This window comes from Micropterus dolomieu, linkage group LG03 (genome assembly GCF_021292245.1).
Source record: "Micropterus dolomieu isolate WLL.071019.BEF.003 ecotype Adirondacks linkage group LG03, ASM2129224v1, whole genome shotgun sequence".
Lineage (NCBI taxonomy): Eukaryota > Metazoa > Chordata > Actinopteri > Centrarchiformes > Centrarchidae > Micropterus > Micropterus dolomieu.
In genome coordinates, this window is record NC_060152.1 from 16,226,007 (window position 1) to 16,249,894 (window position 23,888).

Sequence of the window (23,888 nt, forward strand, 5' to 3'; positions counted from 1 at the left end):
CTCTACCTGCCCCCTCCCTCCTTCAGGTGGTTTACAGATTAGGACGTGGCAGACCATGGAGGACAGATAGCCTATCTGCACTTTTCTATGCGTAATAATTTTCAGTTTTTAAGTATTGTAAGTGTTGCATGTTAATTTATGGACCCGGCAGGTATGATGGGTAAAATGGTTGCCTGGCACCTTAGTCGAATAATCAGTGCACAAAATGTCAAAAAGATTACCGTGAGCTCCATGATAACTAAATTATTTGACTATTATGATTTTATTTTTATTTTATTTTCTTTTTTCACACAAATGTACCTAAAGATATATTCTGAAAGGTTAAAGTATACTGAAAACAAATGACACCCAACAATAATATAACACATTTGTATTTTGTCCTGAAATACAAAGAAATCATGTGTATGTGAGTGTTGCCATATAAGAACACAACAAAATACACAAAGACTGGAATTAATGGAGCCTGGAGCTGAAATAATTATACTTTTGCAACATTTTATTTCCATTAATTAGTTAATTGATACATTTTTGAAGGTATTATTAATTTAACAATATACCTTAAATTTAGGCAGTGACAAACTATAAGTCCCAATAGAAATGATCAACTGTATTTTAAATCTCAAAACCTCGTTTGATTGAGAAACATCAACAAGTTTTTGTTATATACAATGTTATTAGATATAAAGATATTTATATTATATTCATATCATTAGTCCTATAGCTTAGCCTATGATTACCCCTGTGTTAAACAACAATAACAGTAGTAATAATAATAATAACAACAACAACAAACATAATAATTGTCTTTACTTCTATTTACTACTATTCATCAAGTAGTGTAACAATTTCTCTTGTATAATATAATGTGTTGATTTAATTGATCATTATTATGTGTTTATATGTGTTTAATATGCGTTTGTTGATGCTGCAGGTGACATGCTCCGGAAGTGTTGACCGTCCCGGAAGTTCACCGCCGGTCTGACCGTTCAGGCTGTGGGTCCGACAGACAGCAGGAAAGCGATGGCGGGGGACACAACAACGGAGCTTCTTTTTTTAGATACGTTTAAGCATCAGAGTGCAGAGGTAGTATTTCTGATGCCTCTTGTACATTTACTTCAGATCTGCCTGGTTTCAATCCTTATGTCGGTTTTATTCAGGAGTTTAAAGAATGAGCCTCAACTTCCAAGCTAACGATGTCAACATGGCTAACATTAGCAGTTGTATCATTGTTGTTGTGATAACGTTTCAAGTCACAGCTTTTATTGCGCTACACACTTGCTTAATTGCATACCAGGTTGTACTGATTACAACAGTTAAACATGATTTTATTTACACAATCGTGTAAGGTCACGCAGCCTTTCGCAGTTTGTTTGCTAGTTAGCCAAGTGGCTAATGCTAACTTTAAAGTCTCCACTTGCCCATGTTTACCTTAGAGGGGGCAACAGGGACTGTTCTGGTCTGTAGTATTGCCTGTGCTATGATATTGCATTATTTAAAAGTATTAATTGTAATGTTCAATGCACTTCAGCTAACCAACGTGGATGTGGTGCGTTTTCCTTGCGGGGTGCTAATCACAGAGGTGCGGGTCGTTCCTCCAGGGATCAAAGCGCACAGCAACGTACCCGACAACAGAGCATTTGGGTAAGAGCTATGTGGCACTTGCACACACTCAGTGACATACAGTAATACTGCCAGTTTATTAGGTCCACACAGATGAAGCCAATTCAGTCTAATCAACCAACCAAGCAATAAAACCCACCTTCGTGAAGTTTATATGGTCCAGTTTTTGTTGAAACTGATTTAGAGGTGTTAATTCAGCTGTATGGTACTTTTGTTTAAGCACCATTATATTGTGTCATGCAGAGAGGTGTTTGTTATGATTTGTCCACTTAATAAGCCGGCAACTGAGTACGGAGCCCGAGCAGTTGGGGGTTCAGGGGTATGCTCAAAGCCACATTCGGCAGTGCCCTAGAGGTGAACTGGCACCTCTCCAGCTACCAGTCCACACTCTGCAATAGACCTTATTAAGCAGATTGTTTGGATATTGATTGTGACCTATTCATAGTAATATATAATATAAATAAATAAATACAAATTCTCAGTCTGATTACAACATTCAAACAGTTACATTCATTCATACATGGTGGGCTGCTGGCTCCGTTTTAATTGCCACAGCTTTACCTTGCCTCATGTTACATCCCATCAAAATGATGGCTGCAAAGTATAGTATATAGATTTTAAATTTGGGGCAAAAGAGTGCACTGGTCTAGTATTGGATTGGTCCTCGGTATCGTCAAATACCCAGAGTCCAGGTATTGAAAATGTATTGGGAGAGAAAGGTTAGATTGGTGTATCCCTAGATGCTGGAAGTTCTTAACCAAATATCTAATGATATGTTGCCTCTAGATATGTTTATATGCTATACCTGAGGTGTATGTATGTGCCTGTAGGAAACTAGTTTGACACCTGAGCTCAACTGTTATGTCGATCTTGATTCCCACTGAGCCAGTTGGATAATGTGATATGTTATTCAACTAAATGAGGTTGGTGCTCAAGAAACCACAAATAGAATAAACAGTATGGAAAAGCGCCTCACTGTTATTTCACACTTAACGCTCTCTGTCCACATTATTAGGTATGCCTGTACAATCTAATGCAATCCAAAAAACTATTCTACCATAAAGTTATGATGCCTATAAAGTTGCCTTTGTTGACACTGTCAGAGGTGTCAATTAAATGACATGTTCTAGCATTGAGGTGCATAGTCAGTGGTGGTTTTGTACTGGACTGCATCATATTCAAAGGTGTTTCTAAAATTCTGGACAAAAAATTAAATACACCTCAATACAATGTCGTACTTCACCACATTTATTATTAACTATGACCTTGGTAATAAACATATAAATTAATTTACATTTCCAACAATGTCACTGAAAACTGGACATCAAAAACTTTGTAATGGCAGAACTGTTGTATTGACTTGCAATAGATTGAACATATATTGTAGCTTGGCTGCCTCATTAATCTGTGTGTATGTGTTTCTGTGTTTCCAGGGAGACATCTCCTCATGCCTTCCAGTTGGAGCTGTTCTTTAATAATGTCACCAAACCCAACAATCCCACGTTCCACAGACTGGGCAGGTCAGAAGGATTTTCAATTTCGCCCTTTTTCATTTTGTTTCTGTATTCCTCCGAGCCTGTCCTCCATCTCTGTATTTCCTGGTCAGATCTAAAAAGTGCTTAAGATGCAGATGTCTGTCTCACCTGTAGAACCAGTCATGAGGTGTGTGTGTGCGCACCCACCCATATTTAGGTGTCTTTGTTCATATGCTGGCTAACTGGTCTCTCCAGAAACTCGACCGCACCCACAACCGTTGCTGAAAGTAGCACCTAAACTTACAAGCCCCAGTGACACAGATGTAGGGTGGAATGTTTGAATCGAACTTTTTCTTCATTCTAACCTCATAATAACAAGGATTCGCACAGTAGCACCAGATACCACATAAACTTGTATTTAAAGGTGTGCATTGTGTAATAGTTGTTGAACACAATAAATACGACACACCCAAGTTATTACCTCTGCCGGGAAAGTTGCAGTAGATTTTTAAAAACCTGTCAGATTGATATAAAGATGTCTTCCAAGTGTCAAAAACAAATTTGGCAAATTTCTTTTTTGACAAATGGCTCTTGGCTGAAAGTCTTGTTTTGTCTGCTGAGGTGATGATCAAGATCTGGATGATCCAGATAACCATGATAATGCAGTTTTGTTTAATTTTTTGAGATTAGGTAATTTAGCCTTTTTGTGACAGGAATTCCAACAGTCTGAGAGTGTTGGATGGCGTGTTACAAAGAGTCTTGGCCATATTGCAACCCAATCTATCACAGTTACGTGGTGTGGGCTCCCAACCTTTTTGATTTGTGACCTCTTAAAACTATACTCGGAACCACTTGAATATTTCAATGAGTTGATACCAACTAAAGAAATCTTTCTTCTCAGAATAATACATAGAGAGTTGAAGAGGTTAAATTGTCTAGTAACTCATAAGAAAGCCAAAAGTAGAGAGAGAAAATAATTCTCTATAATCTCAAATGTGTTTTTTCTGCATATATACCCTTTCATGGGTATCTGCAGGGCTTGAAATGTCTTAGAAAACACTGAATTTTGCTTTCTGAAAAAAGTGCTTAGGGGGTGTTATAAAGTATTTAATTCACAAAAGTTTTCAATTTATTTTCTCTTGTCTGCTGAAGGCTTTAATGTTTTTGTATCCCATTGCGGGCTGTCTAAGGATGTCGTTCAGTTATAAACTAAAAGTGAGATTGTGTCGACAGTGGAGGCTGTTCAATCCTTTATTGTTGTATTTCAGTCGGCGCCATGAGACCTGTGGCAAACACTGTCACTGTTACAAGCTACAGCCTCATCGCCCCATAATGGGCAGGTTTCGATAAAAAAAAAAAAAACTCAAATTAATTCATAATTTTTAATTGGTTAATCCATCAATTTACTGACGCTTATCTGGATCCAGGTTGTATTAATTTGATTTATTGTGTTGTTGAATATTACAGAAAAATATGATGTAATAATAATAATGAAAAAATAATGTTTTTCCATCATCATTTCTTACATTGGCCGGTATGATTGTCAAACACGTATTTAATAGCATTTCAAGTGATATTAAAACATAACATGACAACATAACATAACATATAACATTTTATTTTTTTTAAAATGACAAGCATACACTTGGTGTGTAGTTGCACTGATGTTTTAATCTGCCCTGTCTTCCTTTCCGCCCTCAGTCTGGAATATGATGAGAACAAGTCCATCGTGTTCAGACCCAGTGGAAAGGTAAACGGTCTTCCACTAGCAAGATGTTTTGTTTTATTTTCTGTTGATTTGTGAATGACTAAATTTGTTTTTGCAGGTGAATACGGATGGCCTGGTGCTGCGTGGCTGGTACACCAGTCTGACTGTAGCGGTGTACGGGACAGCAGAGCGCTCACATGGACATGACCAAGGCTCACCCCCTCCTCCTCCACCCCCACCCCCCCAACAGCCAAGCGGGCCCAAGAGGATCATTAAACAAGGTGGGTATCATTAAGCTGAAACTACCAGACGCTCTCGCCTTTACACCCACTTCCTGAAACTGAAACATCAAATGAACAGGTCATCTGTTATTTTACCTTATTTGCTTGTCAAACCGTCAACCTATTGTACTGTTTGTTTGTATTTTAGAGTGGGAAAAGGATGACCAGTACAATGGCAGCCCACCCAGACCAGCTCCCAGAGGGCCTCGTACTCCACCTGGGCCTCCACCCCCGGATGATGATGATGAAGAGCAGGTCCAAGTGACAGGTCAGAACTCTGCATGTGTGCTATCACATTATATCAGCCACTGTTGGATCCTGATTAATCAGCAAGGATAGAGATGCTGCCGTAGTTTGAGCATCTTCCTGGTTGATACTTCTCATAATTAAATGTCAGTGGTTCTCCTTAATCAAAATCCCACATTAGTTTATTTGTCGGTGTCACTGTATTCAGTGTTTTTGTCATCAGTTGCGCTCACTCAGTCACAGCAAGCTGCAGACTCTGTTTTTCGCTCCGTTTAGTTTGTGTACTTCACATCGTTGTTTACAGTTGGTTAGAGTTTATAATATAAGTTATTTGTTTTGATTAAATGTTAAAGCTGAACGATTTTGAAAAAATATTGAATTGCTTTTTATTGCAAATTAATTTTTATTTACTAAATTGGAGAGAATGATCAGTTTTACATATTTACTCTCAATCTCATTGAAAAAAATATTTAAATGATTATGGTGTAATATTTTGGCGGGGATCTGTACCTGTATCTGTTTTCTTAAAGAGGTCATATTATGCTCATTTTCAGGTTCAAAATCTTATTTAGGGGTTGTACCAGAACAGGTTTCCGTGGTTTAATTTTTTACACCATATTTTTTTGTCATATTGCACGTTGCTGCAGCTCCTCTTTTCACCCTGTGTGTTGAACGCTTCATTTTAGCTATGGTTTTATGCATCTTACCTCTACAAGATCTATGTTGGGAGTTGCACGTGCACAGATCGTAGTTAAGGACTACTAGCCAATCAGAAGCAGAGCAGGGCGGGTCATGTGAAGCCGGTAAACACAGCTTCGGTTCAGCTGTATATGTTCCCCTCACCAGCTTCGCAATATAGACTGGAGCAAGAGTTTCAGAGTGGTGAGTTATTAATCTGTAACAAAAGTATCTTTCATTCATAAAGTTTTAACTGACCTCTGTCTCTACATCACAGTAACAACTTTATGTCCATTGACTGCCTGGAGAGTAGCTAATGTTTGGATGGGAAAGGAGAGGCAGCAAGATGATGTCTTGTCACTGGGTGCTGCAGCTCAGAGTGGTTTTCCAACGGTGTTTTTGAGGACGTGCTTGACTAGCTGCTAGGCAGACATTATGATGCGCATTTTGCGGGGCACACTGTGTTCACTATAATGGGTTACATATCCGCAGCAAGTCTCTGCATAGATATGTGCTGCAGTGAATGAAAACCAGTGGCTGCCTGTCAAGTGGGAAAACACATTTAAAAAAGTTTCTATGCCTTGGACAATGGTTGGCATGCAAGTGTAAGCATTGTCTTATAAACAGGCTAAAACATGCGCAAACAAAAATATGATCCTAAAGCCGTTTTGCGTAAGTAGGCCTCTATTTTTGTAGATTAATATATAGTTTGCATGTTTATATGTGCACTGTGTTGGCTGAACTGTGTGTTCTTCCTTCTCTGTTGTGACATCTGCAGTGGGCGTGGTCAAAAATGAGCCTTGCGAGGGCCGTGACGACTACCTGGAGGCCGTGTCACCTGAAAGATCATTGCCTGCTGATGAAACATACTCGGATGCCGAGCAAGAGGAAGAATGTGATGAGGAAGAGGAGGAGCCGGAGGAGGAAGAAGATGTACGGACTGAGGGCAGCGCTCCGGAAGAGGAGGAGGAAGAAGAGGAAGATGAGGGTGAGGACGAGGAAGAGGAAATGGAGGAAGGTAGGGGAGTTATTTTGTGAGAGTAGGATAGTCTGTAATCCCAAATGGACGCCCGGCCCTGAACCTCTTGGTAGTGCGAACTCATCAGTTTTCCCAAGGGGCCATGGGATCCATTTGGGACTGAGTGACAGTTCGAGAGAGTGTGTGCTCTGGCATGCTGGCTTCATCTACAACCGCTGGATGGTCCAAACTCTCAGCTAGCCCACTCTGGGCTACTCTGAAGGCTTATGTTCAGCATTCATAAGCTGTCGTGTGGCGGTCTCCCTCACACATCCTCACAGCAATAGCTGATGCTTGTGCTGTAGTCACATCCTGCATGTCAAACTAACCCTGCATGTTTGGAGTGCTGCTGCCACGTGAGAGCAGGTTTGTCCGTGTATACATTTGTGAATGAGCAAGGGCATATTTAGTAGTCACTGGCCTCCTCAGTTTTACACACATTTAATGAATGTTTGAAGGATCTTAAGAATCTTGTTCATAATAGATCACTTTTGTCAAATTTCCCCTCTTTCGTCTCTCCCGCCCTTTCAGGTGATGATGGCTATGAGCAGATTTCCAGCGACGAGGATGACCTGGATAATGGTAGCTTCAAGTTGCCCACCTTTGACATGGACTACACTCCTGAGGACCTGGCATCCGTCCCACCTGTCCAGTATGACCCGTATGAGCGAGAACTCAGACCCCTGCTCTACTTCACCCCTCCATACAAGACCCGCTTTGATACCCAGTTTGAGAAGGCCAGTGTGGAGGAACCTAGGGACCCTGGTGGAACAGAAGGACCAGCAGGTGGAGAGGAGGCCGAGGCGGTTGCTCAGCTGAAGGAGCTACTAGCTAGTATTGGAGATGACAGAGATGCGCGCTGGGTGACTGCTGTGGAAGAGGCTCCTGGACTGCTGACCAAAGGGTTGGCTTATTTAATTAAACAAGGAGAGGGAGAGATTGAGGACTCTGTAACAGTTTTAGCTCAATGGGCACTCCAAGCTCTGAGTATGGAGATGGCTCTTACACAGCCCATTGCTCTTAACCTCAGACAACTGAAAGCTGGTGCCAAGCTAGCATCATGCATAGCAGAGTGCCCACAGGGCCTCACAGTGCTGCTGCGTGAAGGGGCCCTTAATGTGCTTCTGGAGCTGCTCCACATGGACCATGTCTCCTCCACACTGAAGCTGAGTATTCTGAGAGCTCTGGGTGCTCTGACCAGCGCTCCTGCTGGCATGGAGGCTTTCCTACATGCAGGAGAGTCAGAGAAGAGTGGCTATCAGGTTAGCACCACAAAGTATACAAACTTCTTCAACACTTTTTTGATATAACCAGATTCTCTTCTACATTTCTATAGCAGGTATCCCAGATGAGAAACTCCCCCCAAAGCTAGAGAGTTTGTTTTCAAAGTGACAAATATAATTACAAATGAAACCCAGCCTACCATGATCCATATGAGAGCCAGTCAGTCCTCCAGGATATTGTGATGTCACAATCACAACTATTAACATAAATTCAACAAATCCCTGTGCAACTTGCAATTATGAACAATCACTGCAACTTTTCTGCAAAGCTGTAATTGCAAGCGCTGAAAGAATCGAGATTTAATATGCATGGTTAGGTTTAGGCTTAGGTTAATTGGTGTCTCCGAAATTGCCCTTAGGTGTGGATGTGAGTGCGAGTGGTTGTCTGTCTGTGTGTGGCCCTGCGATGGATTGGTGACCTGTCCAAGGTGTACCCCCCCTTTCGCCTGATGTCAGCTGGGATTGGCTCCAGTCCCCAGCGACCCTGTGTGTGATGACGGATGGACATACCTTAGCAGTTTTCACTTATTCCCACAATTTCATTGCAAAAAAACACTAGAAAATATTGCAAATTTTTAGAAAAGCCGTGGCAAAATCAGGCACTTTATGCTGCAACAGTCACAAAAAAGGGCTGCAAATCCTAGAGGGACTGATGTATTGAACCAATTGTGTTAATGACCCAGAAGTTTGTCTGCCTCAGACTCAGGACTCACCACCCACCCTTTACATTTACAGAAAAGACTGACTAATTGGGGGAAAAAAAGAATGAATTTTTGCCTCATTAATATCTGACATGAAACATTATGTCCTTTTTATAGCGCTTAGTCCAGCTGTTCCTGCGTGAAGAAACAGTGAGGGTTATAACAGCTGGCAACGCCATATTACAGAAAAGCCACATGTACGAGATACTGGTTGACCTGCAGCGTGCAGGAGCAGCATGGAGTGAACCACAGCCGGTAGACACAAACTCAAACACACAAGCATATTTGTTATTAACTTCAAAGTATTTTTTATTGTATTGATGTTTTTTATGTATTTTTCATGATAATCAAGACTGACCCTGATTCTTAGGAGGAGATGGAGGACGTTGAGAGCCCCATGGAGGAGGAACCATCGCTAAGCTCCTCCCCTGTGTCCGAGGCAGAGCTTGATAGGCTGGCAGGCGTTTTAGAAGAGTTACATCACCTGCTTGAGACGGCCCCATACTGCATGGTGCAGCCACCTGGGAAAGCCTTCCCAACTACTGCTAGAATAACGGGACCACAGGAGAGGGACGATCCATACCCAACACTTTATAGGTACATATTCAAACACATATGATCTCAAACCTCACTCAGTGCAGAAGCTCATATATATAGTTGAATGTAGTTTTGACTCATCGTGTCGAATTTGTAATACTTTCCCCTCTCTCAGGTATATGCATGCGTGCCGTTTCCTGGAGAGCATGGCGGTGGTGATGTCGGCGGCTGCAGCAGCCGGTCACCTAGGTGTCACCCAAGCTGTTAGAGAGCTCCTTCGCTTCCTGTCGCTCACCCAGTCAGGTCTGCTCTTCCTTCTCGCCCAGCCCACTCCGACCAACCTGCTGCTGCGTCTCCTGGCATCGATTGCAGAAGTTGAAGTCGAGGACACCACCTTCACAGGGGGAGAGGGAGGTCTTACAGGGCCCGGGTTCGGTGAAGAGGGCTTCGGCGTGTGGCTAATGCAGGCACTGCATGCTCTGCAGGGTATTTCAGAACTCATGAGCCATGTGGCCACAGGAGGAGACGGAGGAGCTGGGCTAGAGGAAGGTGACAACGCAGAGGTTCTGGGCATGCTCCATGCGCTCTACCTTATGACCTTCACGCAGACTGGCCGCAGTGCTGTGGCCCATGTTTTCAGCCTGGACAACAACCTGTCTTGTCTGGTCACTCTCCTCCAGCACCACAGCAAGGACATACATGGGTACAGCTCTCTTCTCTTCTAAAGCGTCTCTTTTTGTATGACGTGGTTTTATTTCAGGCCTGTGCAGAAATTTTTAAGCACATTCTCCCTTTTTTGTCTTCTTTTCTTGTAGTGAGGCCAAAGCTCGCAAAGCAGTGACATATAACTATGCTTGTATGCTGGTGTTAGTGGTAGTGCAGAGCTCTAATGAACTGCGGATGATGGAACAATACGCTGCCCCACTACTCGCCATAGTCAAAGCTGATGACTCCAATGCTAAGTTACAGGGTAAATATAACCACTGTCACATTAAAGTATCTTGCCATATTTGACAGTTTTTGTGTTTTTTGATTATTAATGTTATGGTCTTCCCTTGTGCTTCAGAGCTTAGCAAATGGCTGGAGCCTCTGGAAAAACTTCGCTTTGAGATTGGTAGCATTCCCATCCTCATAGATTACATCAAACAGGTACAGATCTCTTGCTCACGTTTTCATTCTCAGTAACTGGGTGAGCTTTCATCTTCCTATATAATCAAGGTCTCTCATCCTACCCTAACATACAGGGAGTGGCCTCACAGAGTGCAGTTTATAATTTTTTTTTATTGAAAGCTGGGTTAATCAGTTTCTTTCAGGAACATTTTGTGTTATATTTGTTGAATACAGAGCTTCACTGACAGGTCTGACTGGCTCAAAAATTGTTTTCTCTTCAGAATATGGAAAACGTGTTGACTGCTGAGGGAACTGGATTGGTCACTGCTCTCAGGGTCCTTAATCACATTGGCTGCCCCCCACCTGCTGTAGAGGGTAAAAACAGCTTCATTCAGCTGACAGAAACTAAATGCTTTTCTTTTTTTTTCATCTTCTTTGTTGGGTGCCTTTTATACAACATCTTCCTCCTTTTCTTTAGGTCAGCAGAGGGATCTTAAGTGGAGTCTTGCGGGGGTCCAGCTGTTCTCTGGCGAGGGTCTGGATACGTGTGTGCGTGTCCTACAGAAGCTGTGCAGCGTGTTGCTGCAGCCATGGCGTGTGCATGGACACATGGGCCCCACGCCGCAGCGCTGCATGATCCTCAGTATATGCATCAGCACACTGCGGTTGCTGCGCACCATGCTGATGGAGCTGCTACGTGGAGGAGCTTTCCAATTCAGGGACACCCGCGTGGCCAGCGTGTTGGTGACACTCCACATGATAGTGTGCTCCATCCCGGCGTCTGGACGTCTAGATGGAGAGGAGACCCGGGTGCAGGCGCTTATCGTCGATGTGCTGCTAACCTTTACACAGGGTGTTAATGAAAAGGTGCGTAAATGACCAAAACCCTGTTTGTTTAGCTCAGGTCAGTTGACAAACTTCTCCTGAGAGTGCCAAAAACTCGTCACAAACTTAAAGGGGGCCGTGCTTTTGCGGTGGCAGCTCCGAAACTGTGGAATGCCCTTACTCTTACCATTAGACAGGCTTCCTCACTGCCTGATTTTAAAACTTGTCTTAAAACCCATCTCTTCCATCTGGCTTTTGACCCTTGAGGATGACACTTGGAGGAACTCATTTGTTAGTGTTTTAACTGTATACATTATATGTATGTGATAACCTGTAAATTGATGTTTGCTTTTAACCTTTGTACACTGCACTTTGTGCAACTTCGCAATTGCTGTTAAAGTGCTCTATAAATCCATTTTGATTGATTGATTGATTTGAAGAAATATTGTGCTAAAAATATCATTAGTTGTCATTATTCTTAGTCAGTGTGTGTGTGTTTGATGCAGGTGACTCATACAGAAGAGACTCTGGCCAGTAACACCTGGTCTCTGATGCTAAAGGAAGTTTTGGGTTCACTGCTTAAAGCTCCTGAAGGCCTGTTCTCTGGTCTGACGTTGCTGTCTGAGCTCCTGCCTCTTCCACTCCCAATGCAGAGTACTCAGGTAACTCACTCTATCCTGATGGTGACCCATCTATCTTGTACGTCCTTTCACCTACTGATGATTGTTGTCTTGGCATACACACTAATACTACTTAACCTTTGGCTCCATAGGTAATATCAGTCCAAGATGTGGCTATAGCCCTAAACACAAGGAAGCTCTGGAGCATGCACATACGGGTGCAGTGGAAAGTGTTTTCTGAGGCGTTGAGGTGCGTGTGTGTCACCAGCTGCCCTCCTCTTCTGGCCATGCTGAGGAGAATGTGTGTTCAGCTGGCAGACCTTTCTTCACCCACTGCAACACTCGTCATGAAGACCCTGCTGGAGCTGCTGCTGGAGGAGCTGCAGCCGTGAGTGGGGGAAAAAAACACAGTTGTTTGTATTTAAGCTTTGAATTGTATTGTAAGTGTATGCAATGTGCTTACTGCAGGCCGGAGGGGAAAGGTGTGTGCTGGGGCCAAGTCCTGCGTCTGCTTTCTTTGACGGATGCTCTGGTGTCGCAGAAAGCTTGTAAGAGCGCAGCACTGCACCTGCTGTCTGGCTCTGTGTCTGGAGATGAGCAACTGGCAGATCTGTTCCCCTTGATGCTGTCTCTGTTGGTTCCTCCAACTGACCACTCCTTACCGCAGCAGCAATGCAGTGAACTAGTGGGGACAATGTTACAGTCACTGTGTGACCAGGTAAGCAGTATAGTGAACATAAAGTTCACTATATATATGTAAACAAGTCCTTACAGGGAAAAGGATAAAGCCAAAAAATACTCTCCATCTTCACCAGGACATTTCTCTGGTGGTGTCTCCACCTGGTGAAAGCTGTCTGTCAGAGGCTGAGCAGCTGGCCAATGCACTTCCAGGGCGAGAGATGATGTCATCGGTGTGCAACGCTTTGATGGAGGTTTTGGGGAATTCAGAGAGCAGTCTCCCACTCCTCCTCACTTGTATCAGGACTTTGACATTCCTCACCGAGCACGACTATGGACTCTACCACCTCAAAGTGTAAATGGCAACGCTCTCTTCTTGTTTCTTGGCATTACCGCTGTCTCCGCTTATAATGTCTTCTCTTTAGACAAGGAAAAATGTCCTTTTCATGGTCAATCAAGACTTATATTTGTGCACTTAATCTTTGTTTCAGCGCTCTGAAGAAACATGGTGCAGATCTGTACTCGCTGTTGAAGAGATTGGTGTTCGCCTTCAACAAGGACTCAGCAGATTTGCTCTCGGCTCTGCTCGACTTCCTCAGACAGATCGTCAACACAGAAACAATGGTCAGTACCCGGTTTTTAGGCCAGTTCTTGTTTCGCAAGGAAGTAAATACCATAGGTACAAAAAGTGTATATACGGTCAATGTAACTGTAGACCTGCTTATTTGTAAGTATGAATTCCTAGGCATGTGGGAGGTGTGTCTAAATTAATAATTGTGAGACTAATTGTGAGATCTCTGTTCTAATCCAGTGTGTAGAGGAGGGCCAGGGGTCCAGCGAGGAGTGTGCTTTCACTCCTCCACGGTTGCTGTCTGGCTCCGAGATGAAATCTCTGCTGCAGTGGGAAGAGTCCGAGTCCCATCCGCTCCCCACTTTAGAGAAACAGATTACGGTACAAATCATGCACCCATGTGTAATATCTGCAAAGTGAGAGTTGACGCTGCCTTGGTATTTTACTTAACTCTGTAACTGCGTGTCTATGTGTTTGTCTGTAGAAACTATGTAAGGAAGATGATACATTGGAGACTATGCTGGAGAACGTGATTGTTCTGAGGCAGACGCTAGAGACGGCCACAGACACACCTCCTGCAGCTGATACTGAGCCCACTCTGCCAGCACCTGAGACGCTTGCAGCCCAGTTTAATCACAGGTACAAAATTATGTACATCATGTGACATTTAAAATTTTTTTTCTCTATCAGTTTTTTCTTCATTCCATCATGAGTCACACTGAGGCAGTTAACATCGCAGCCAGCAAAATGTATCTTTAAAATAACAGAATAATTTAATATATTCATAACAACATGGTGTAAACATGACTTACATTACCTGCATCTTTCTCTGGAACTAGAACAAAACTTTGTACAGATGATTCACTAAAATGTGCCTCTTGCATCACTTTTGTGGAAGATGAAAGGAACCGAGTATATATAAGTATATCATGCCTCTTTATGTGTTGTCTATAGGACAGTGTTCATTCTGTCAGAAGCTCTGGATGAGCAGCTGAAGACTCTGTGGTTCTCTCCCTTCCACACTGATGACATAGAAACAGACATTGATACAGTAAGTGTGTATGTTTACATGCACTTTCAAGACACAATAGCAGATATTATTATCTAGATTTCTTTTGCTAAATGATCTTATTTTCTCTTCAGTGCAGTATTTGGTCAAAATGCCGGCAGCCAGAATGTTACACTGTGCTACTATTCTTATTCTTACAAAATTCAAATAATAAATAATTACTGCATAATTGCCACATTACTATGGTGACAGCCTTGAGACATGGTCTGTACAGTGTGAAAATCTGTTTTAAACCAGAGATGTGTCCACATGTTAGACACTGATTCCCGATGAATTAAAGCATTTTCATGTTCAGACCAGACTTCCTAACCCTCAATTTTAGTGACAGTAGTTTTAACTGCATTTATTGCTTCATTTTACCAAATATACCTTTAATGTTTCTTTCTTTCTCTCCCAACTTTGCTGATCTGTAATTGTGTAATGAAAGCTTGATCATGTACAGTTATGAAGCCCTATGTCTGTCTGTATGTATGTGGCTGGACACTGATTACCACTATATCTGTGTGGCAGGTCAAGGTGGATCTGGTGGGTCTCGCTCAGGAATGTTGTCCAGAACTGGACCTGAAGGCAGAGCTAGAGCGCTCCTTCCTGTCTGAGCCCTCCTCTCCTGGTCACACAAAGACCACCAAAGGTTTCCGACTGGGCAAGCACAAGCATGAGACGTTTATTACATCAAGGTATATTTACTGTGTTTGGTTGCGTATTAAATTTGTAATTAAAAAAATCTATTCTTTGAACTGAGAACTAACATACTGAGTTTTGTTTTAACGCAAATGACTTGATGTCATGTGACGTTTGTCTCTGCAGCGGTAAATCAGATTACATTGAGCCTGCTAAGAGAGCCCACATCATGGCTGCTCCTCGCGGCCGTGGTGGTCGAGGAGGGTTCGGACAGAATCTCTGCCGACCGCATGATATCTTCCGCCAGCGCAAACAGAACACCTCCCGTCCTCCCAGTATGCACGTGGATGACTTTGTGGCAGCAGAGTTTAAAGACATTACGACGCCTCTTGGACTTTTGCCCCCTAAACGCCCCCCCAAGAGCTCACCCAAACCCCCCACCAGAGGACTGTTCACTGGCAACAGAGGCAGAGGCACATTCCACAGCCAGACTCGCTTTTTCACTCCACCGCAACCTAAAGGTGTACTGCTGTCCGGTACGTACACACAGACACACACAATCATATTGGGGAAAAATAAAATACAGGCCTGTTTATGACTTGTAGCCTCAGTTAATATGATACAGTCTTCAAATACACTGTTCAAAATTGCCAATGTGTTTACAATAATTGCCCAGACTGTCCCTTTGATGTTGGTGAATACTATAACTGATCCTCTTTACCAGCTTTTTAAAAAATGCAGTCGATATTGACTACTTGCTATATACAGCATGTTAGCCTCAAAACCCCAGCTGTATTCTAACATTAACTTAGCTGTCCTTATTAGCTAGGCTCCTTACATGCTTGCTAATAAATTTTTCTTTGACATTGACAGCATTGTATTGGACAGTTTTGTGCAGCTGTGTTCATGAGGGAGAGGGAGAGAGAGCGAGAGAGAGAGGGATGTGAGACAGGATGTGCGCTGTGGCGCTCTGCAATAAAATACGATTTTAAATAGGCCTGGTAAAAAAAAAAATATAGAAAATCACTATGTGGCGGTCAGAGTAGATATTGTGGAGGGCCGCCACAAATAAATGATTGTATGGGAAACACTGCACATGATGAGGGTACTATACTTAGGTCATGCTATGCTAGAGAGTGGACCTTGAATAAGATTTTCTTGTCTGTCAAACTGTTAGTTTACTGGACAGTGTATTTAGTAGTAGATTGGGGTTTGTACATGCTGCAGGTCAGAACCACTTGTTGGCCAGTAGAGGGAGATAAATCCTCTCTTTTTGATTCTCTAGGTAACTATGCTCGCAGAGACGGAGGCCGTGGTTCATCGTGGAGTGGACAGGTTCCTGCTGTCACCCACAGAGGAACCTACAGTGAACCCCGCGGAGGCCAGAGCAACTTCACACGTGGGCCACTGCCCTCCAGACAACCTCCCGCAAGTATGAAGTGTACACCCACACACAAGTTTTGCTTGATTTAGCTCTATTTTGCACACTGTACTTAAAATGTCGTGCTTTTGTTTCTTTCTCCTCCATCTCTGTTTGCTAGGTGCGTATCGGCTGGCCCCACGGGACCGAGCTCCACGGGGCAGAGGAGGCGCCGGGCTGTCGTGGCTTAGCGGTGGAGGAGGCGGCGGTGGCGGCGGCGGCGGCAATGTCGGAGGAGGCGGTGGGGGAGGTGGAGGCCGAGGATCTCAGGGGAGCAAGTTCAGCGGTGGGGGAGGGAGTGGGGGTGGGAGGGGCAGACATGTGCGCTCCTTCACGAGGTAAATTCACCTGGGAACTGACTGTAGCCTATCATGGCAGCATATGGACCAATCAGGATATTACTGTCTTCACGGAAACGTGGTGGGATGGTGTTGTCACAATGACGTACAGACTCTGAGTTGATGTTTTATGTTTTGTTATCATGAGTTGTATTCAGAGAATAAAGGTCCAATAAACCGAGCTTACACTTGTTTTTTGAACAAACACCAGATGAAATAATTAAGTAACGCAGACAGTGATGACAATCATCTGTCATATGCTTCAGCAAACAAGATTTTTTTTAAACACCTAATACCTGTATCATAAAAAAGTGAAATCTCAACCAATGTTTTTTTCAACACCACTGAAGGACCAAAATTACACAACATTAAAGGTCCTCCAAGTTACAAGAATTTAGTATAAAAATTCTAAACTGCACTGCAGCCTGTTTTTAAAAGATTATTTAGAAGTTGTTCATTGTGTTTAATGAGTCAAAGTGGTGACAAAAGATGTATTTGAGGTGCAATATGTACAGCCAAAGTTGAACCCAAAATATCTTACTTAACTTAAAAACTACTTTTCAAGCTGGACCTGGAAAAGTTACTGTTTTTATTCAATGGTGGCTTTGACGAGAACGATATAGTGACTGTTTCTGGTTAAACAAAAAGGATCTTCCTCTTTAAAAAGTTCTGTCTCTGTAGGGATCATTTTACACAATGTTGACCCTTATAATAAGAATCTGAGCCTGTCAGTGGTAAAAACAAGCACTTTGGTGGCCTTACTTTGACGGGGCAATTGTGCCCCGATTACGTTGCGGCCCTGTCTCGCTGTTGCCGACTGCAGCGCATTTGCTTAATACTGAACCAATTTCAAAAAATGTTGTCTCAGTTAGTCACATAAGACACAAAAACATGGGAAAATAAAGTCCAGGTTGAAAAGTACAGAAATTACCCTCGAGTCAGAATTGCCAACTGCAGCACCAGGACATCCAGGTAACCATGCTAGTGTTTAATATTACATTGATAGTGATACATTCAGTCCTGTAGTCTTGATGAAGACTTAATTAGTTAATTCCTTGTATTTTATATCTTAAACTGACCAATTAGAAAGATTACACATTGTGAGTCCAAACTTTCTAACATTATAGGCTAGCTTAGACTTCAAAAATTTTGTATTCCTTTTTTTAAGCAGATAATTCAGCATCAGGTGGATCATTAATGAGAAACCTATACTTTGGTCCAAAAATTACTTAAAGTGACTCTTTATTTTAAATCTTATCATTATAAAATCCAAGAGACATTACACTATGATGATGTTTACAGAAATGATCATGGGTGAGCCTACAATATAAATGAATGTCAATTCTGTTTCACACAAGCCTACTGTCGAAAGATCAATTAACCCTTTCATGCATAGTGGTCACTACAGTGGACAGCTATTCAAAATCCATTTACTTGAATGGGCAGAGGTTCTGATAGTGTAGTTGCACATCAGCCCCTAAAGTGGACACTAGTGTGTCATGCCATACACTGCCACCATCTGGATAGCCGTTGTAAGTGCAATTTAAATTCGTCAAAACCGAGATGGCCGACAGACAGTCGGGAAAACGGAGCAGCTCAGGTAAATCTTGCAATTCCTCCAATTACAAGAGACCCCTGCCGGTAAATAAAATATGGTAACATCTAGTAACAACTAAGGAGTAATACAATTCTTAAACTTTCCAAGTTATGATTTTGTGTTATGATTGTGAAATTACGATTAATCATCTGTCCACTAAATTGGACATTATGCATCACTGGCTAACGTTATATTTCAACTACAAATAACTATTACTGAGACTTTGTTTTTCTTGAAAATACTTCATGTGCACTAACTTTTTGGATGTAAATCAATGGATTTATGCTACACTTGGAGTTTTTGTAAGAAAAACAATATTTTGTGCAGATTAGTTCCATTATGTGAGTAACATTTAGTGATAGAAAAGCATTCAGGACAGTGGAGCCAATTCCATCAGAATCAAGTAAGGATAATACTAGTGGCAGTGATGGAGTTAAAAGTGAGGTTCAACATATTTGCATTGCATTAAACAGTATTAGAATATGTTAAAATATGTGACCACATTAGTTTAACAGCATTATATTTTTTACATAATATATAATTTAATTTATTGGTTTGTTAAATAAATATATCTTCAGTTAAAACCTTATGTGCATGCTGTCCACCTTACTGGACATGTACAAAACTTGAAAAATGTGTGTTTAAAAAAAAAGGAAATTCTAATTTTATTTTTCATGCCTAAAGAGCCATAAAAACACAACACAGAGGCTGTCATAATTCATGCATGAAAGGGTTAAGTTTGTAGAATTACACAAAGAGTACCTTTCAAACACAACATGGTTCATTCCACAGCAGACTGAATTTACACTTTGATTTGATCCAAATAACTTGAATTACTAAACTCTTGTTGTCACTTTGCCAAATATATATATATAAATAATCTCCAAACAATCCAGTCTACTCAGATGACAGTCACCTCCCTGCTCTTCCTCTTGATGCAGTCTAGAGTGAGGCTCCTGGTACCGCCCTTGCGCACCCCCTCTCCCAGCTGAGGTGAAGGAGGTGGACCCGATATATTTATGGCCGGGGCTGAATGCAGTGATAGACTGGAGGCATGTAAAGACGCCTCCCTCTGCTGGTGTCGCGTCAGCTCCGTGTGTAACTCCCAACCAGATGTCTGCTGGCCCCCTTGATGCTCGTCCCTGGATGCCTGTTCGACAGGATGTGGACTCCTGGTTGGCTGCAGGTCTCTGAGGAGCTCCAACAGTTCCCTCTTCTCCAGCTCCGCCTCTGCCAGCTCCTGTCTTCTCAGACGCTCTGCTCCTAACAGGGCTCGCATGTCACACATCACAAGGGACAACTGACCCTGAAAACACAAGATTACTAACATGTGTCAACGTGGTTCACGGCACAGACTTCTGCTGTAGAGAAAGCTTTGAGATAGTCATTAACAGTATTTATTAAATACTTTTCTATTAATAATTTTCTATTGAATCTCAACTTTTAAGACAACATGGATGAGAGTGCTCAGAAAAAACTGTCCAAGAAAATACTGATGAAGATCATGTGAAATGACCAAAAGCTCTAGAACAGCTACTAAATGAACCTTGAGATAACCTGTTCTGTATTTGTATCCAGGGTTCAAGAATAACCTGAAGTATTTAACTTCATTGACGTGCCAGTAACTCAAATCTTTACTTAAGTCCTCTTGTTGTTACCTTAAAAACTGAGGAGTTAGATACATGACAAGGACTGACAGGTCACCTTGAGCTCCTCCACCTCGTTCTTCAGCTGCGACTCTTTCTGCACCATGTGTCTCCTCTGTGAGTCCAACCGAGACTCCATCTCTCGCCTCACCTCCTCCACCTTGCACAGCATATCTGCCCTGCCGTGAATATTCAATGAGACAAAATGATGATCTACAAAACAAATACATTAGGAGAGAGTGAAGGCTTTTTCATAACCGCACACGCATACATACCTGAGCATCTCCAATTCGGTGCGCAGCTCTGCTACACAGTTATGCTGCGATTGGTCAATGGAGAGAAGGGTAAGACCGCAACCGTTGGGACACTCTCTGCTGCGGAAGTTACATTCAGACAGGTGAGCCTCCAACCCTCGCCTCTCTATCTGCACAGGACAACCTGAGGGGACAGGAGCACAGAGATGGTAATGTCAACCATGTACCCATTTTATATTTAGATGTATATATGTCTTCCAAAATATGAGTCAAAATAAAGAGAAATTTGGTTTGCAGACACAACTTTAAATAAATAATTTCAAGTCATAATGGTATACACAGGGGTGGAAATACTACCAAAATATTTCTTAAGTACTTTAATATAACTTATATAGATTACTTGTGTTGAAAGTTATTCAAGTAACACTTTAAGATCTCAACAATTGGTCAGATATTGTCCCACATCACAAATATTAAGAAGCAGGTGCTTTTAAAAGTGGTGGCTGATGTGTCTTTATAATAAAGCTGTCTCAGATTGTGTTACAAGGTGAAATGCTCTAAATTAATTGCAAATGTAAATAGGATATGCTCACATTCTTTCAAGGGTAAATCCTCATAAATTTACTTTCTACTTAGTGGAAGTAAAAGTAGATTTACTACTTTTACAAGGTACTTGAAACAATAGAAGCACAGGAAGGAGTCTTTAATTATATATTTAATTATATATATATATATATATATATATATTAATATATATCATGCCAGCTTTTATAGTCCTTGCTACACTTATTAGGACTCATTTTTAACCAAACGTAATAACTTCTCACAGATCACAGCAGTCATAGACAGCACCAGAAATACCAGGTTAAATATTGTGTAAAACTGTATGTCAGTGCCTGTAGTTCTTAAACACTGCAAAAAAAAAGCCACACTGCATGCACACACTCTCTAACTGTACCTACCACAACGGTAACATATGTACTCTCCACCTGCCAATGACAAGTCACAGTCACATTGGGACCACATTGCTTGTATTTACAGGACATACACACTGTTAGATCGCTCATTAATGAGTGATGGGAAGTTGAAGCTGAATGCACTCTGTGTGAGATCTGTGGGAGCTTCCAGTCCTGAACCCAGTCCCATAGGGGCACTGGTTTGGAAGGTAGCCATGACAACAAAAAAGCCACCTGCTGCTCTCTCACGCACACTCACAGGTGTCACATTACCTTCATATCCCACACATCCACATGGATAACCCATTTAACACTACAAACACTACAGATAAACAAATCATAACAATCAGATGAGCGATTAGTGGGATGTTTCATACCTGGGTTTGAGCAGGATATAAAGGCAAACTCGCACTCATCCTCATGTGTGTGCAGGCTCTCCAGAGAGCAGACCACCTCACAGCCCTGCCCTGCATTCACACAACGTATCTGCAGACGGGTCAGGTCATTACGCATGTACCTGTCGTGCAAGGCAAAAACAAGCAGCACAGAAACAGAGCAGTGGAACCCACTGAATAGCAAAATGAAAGGGTGAAACTAAAGAATGAACTGTTACAATGAGGAGATAATAACAGCAGAGACGTAGACAGACCTGTACAGTGGTTTAAGGCTTCCCACATCCAGTGGCAGTCTGTCCTCGGGACAGGAGTGGTGATGGAGCAGCCAGCTGCTGATGCAGGTGCTGCAGTATGCATGTTCACAGGGCGCCTGGAGGGGGCGCTCCAACACGTCTCGACACACGCAGCACAGAAGACCCTCATTCACATAGCCAACAAACCTCTCCAGGTCATAGCCCATCCTGCAACCACACAGATAGTTTAGAAAAACATTAGAAGAAAAGCTTGGAATGAAACTTAAATCTTGCTATAGTGTTGGCTCATTTGTGTCTTCATTTTTTAATTATTAACTCTGACCATAATATTCCTACCTCACAAAATAACTTTCACTTCATCCAGCTCTTCCTTCTTTCTTCCTTCTGTTGATTTCCACTCCTCTTCTTCCCCCACAGCTGACCTTCCTTCTTATCTCTCCGTTACTATGGTCTTTCCTTCTTCATCCTCTCTCGCTCTCTCAGCTTGTTGCTCCATCAGAGTGAGGGTCTCCTTTCCATTAAAGCCCTCCCCTACCTTTGGGAGTGCGTCTCTGTGGAGATGTATCCCTGACAACGAGGGTCCAGGACACAGGAAGGCAGCTGTCAGACGGTATCAGACCAGATTAGAGAGACAGATATAATTACACGAGAAGAGGCATTCACACTCAGAACAGAACTCAGACACATTCTGCAGCTTTACCAATAAAGCTGTATTCAGAGATGGCTGCTGTCCTTTCTGTGTCTGCCTGTCTTAATGACCCACCCTGTCCTGGGTTTCTCTCTCTCTCTCTCTCTGGATGTGGGATTAACATGGATTACACTCTCTCCCTCCCTGATTGGATTACAGACTGCATGACATCAGATGACACAGACCACAGAAATCAAAGAGCAACCCAAACCCCTGAACTCATCCCAGTCTCTTTATATTCTTATATTTCCCTTTCTGTTAGACTCAGTGGTGGAAGAAGTATCCAGATCCTTTACTTCAGTGAAAAAGAGGAATACCCCAATGTAAAAACAAAGTTGTGCATTCAGATGTTCACTTAAGTACATGAATGTAAAACTTCTTAATCCTTTCATGCATGGGTGGTGATGGTGCAGTGGATAAGCTGTATGCCTTTGGTGTGAGAGACTCGGGTTCAATTCCCCACTGTGACCCATCCACCAATGTGTCCCTGAGCAAGACACTTAACCCTTAGTTGCTCTAGAGGTGTGTGACCTCTGACATCTATAGTAATTGTAAGTTGCTTTGGATAAAAGCATCAGCTAAATGTAAAAAGTGGACAGCTATTTTGAGCATTTAAGTTATAGTACCATGTCACAACCACCATGTGGCGGACCCCTAAAACATTCCATTTGATTATTATATTTTACATCTCATCATCATGTCATTTTGATCTGCGTCATAATAGGAAAGGGAAGTGGTGATGCACCAAGTATCTTACCAATAACTGTAAATTCCTTTTATTCTAAGAAAACTAAAGTAAGGAAATCTATTTTTCAACTAAATAGGATGTTAGAAATACTTTTAGCCAGATTTTAATTATATAGTTCTTGTACATTTTGTTCTGTGACTGAAAATACATCCCTCCACTTCAGTGGATGTTATCTGCCCAAGGGTATATTCTGTCTATGTAGATTCAGCCTTATTTTGTATGTTTCATTTGAAATGATAATATCATTTGCACTTGAATAACTTTATGTGTATTTATACCACTTGCTTTTAGGAAATGTTACAGTTTTTTGGACCTATATTGAATTCCACTGAATCACTTTTGATGCCTTTGATGCATGTTATCCACTGCAGTGGACACATTTCAAAATTAAATTTATTGGGGGAAAAAAGTTTATAGGTATATTTTTTTCACTTGTTTAAAAGTAAAAACAAACACAAAAAATATTACTTTGTGATTTACTAATTCATGCATGAAAGGGTTGCAAAATGTAGTTGTGTATCAAGTACACATGCACCAGAACGGCTCTTTAT

The 23,888-nt window shown here is 42.0% G+C and overlaps 2 protein-coding genes across 4 annotated transcripts; one reads left to right on the top strand and one right to left on the bottom strand.

Annotated features, from left to right (window-relative positions):
• Window positions 1-955: 955 nt before the first annotated feature.
• virma (vir like m6A methyltransferase associated) lies at window positions 956-16,980 on the top strand. The gene is made up of 27 exons (XM_046045439.1): window positions 956-1,083; window positions 1,529-1,641; window positions 3,054-3,140; window positions 4,797-4,845; window positions 4,922-5,084; window positions 5,233-5,352; window positions 6,787-6,996; window positions 7,558-8,288; window positions 9,128-9,265; window positions 9,381-9,607; window positions 9,723-10,250; window positions 10,363-10,517; window positions 10,614-10,696; window positions 10,939-11,032; window positions 11,136-11,524; window positions 11,989-12,144; window positions 12,255-12,490; window positions 12,571-12,820; window positions 12,918-13,135; window positions 13,272-13,404; window positions 13,592-13,732; window positions 13,836-13,990; window positions 14,306-14,402; window positions 14,931-15,097; window positions 15,228-15,577; window positions 16,327-16,473; window positions 16,583-16,980. Exons 1-27 carry the CDS (start codon window positions 1,021-1,023, stop codon window positions 16,801-16,803), a joined length of 5,421 nt encoding a protein of 1,806 aa, XP_045901395.1. The 5' UTR covers window positions 956-1,020; the 3' UTR covers window positions 16,804-16,980.
• A 912-nt stretch (window positions 16,981-17,892) lies between these two features.
• rnf41l (ring finger protein 41, like) lies at window positions 17,893-23,089 on the bottom strand. 3 transcript variants are annotated; one of them, XM_046045403.1, is made up of 8 exons: window positions 22,602-23,089; window positions 22,238-22,501; window positions 21,902-22,108; window positions 21,630-21,769; window positions 21,259-21,285; window positions 20,318-20,480; window positions 20,101-20,221; window positions 17,893-19,702 (listed from the first exon to the last, which is right to left on the bottom strand). In XM_046045403.1, the coding sequence occupies exons 3-8, from the start codon at window positions 22,105-22,107 to the stop codon at window positions 19,298-19,300; spliced, it is 1,062 nt and encodes a 353-aa protein (XP_045901359.1). In that variant the 5' UTR covers window position 22,108; window positions 22,238-22,501; window positions 22,602-23,089; the 3' UTR covers window positions 17,893-19,297. The 3 variants fall into 3 exon arrangements, with proteins under 3 accessions (XP_045901359.1, XP_045901361.1, XP_045901360.1); XM_046045405.1 differs by lacking the exon at window positions 21,259-21,285; XM_046045404.1 differs by having other exon boundaries at window positions 22,238-23,089.
• Window positions 23,090-23,888: the final 799 nt, after the last annotated feature.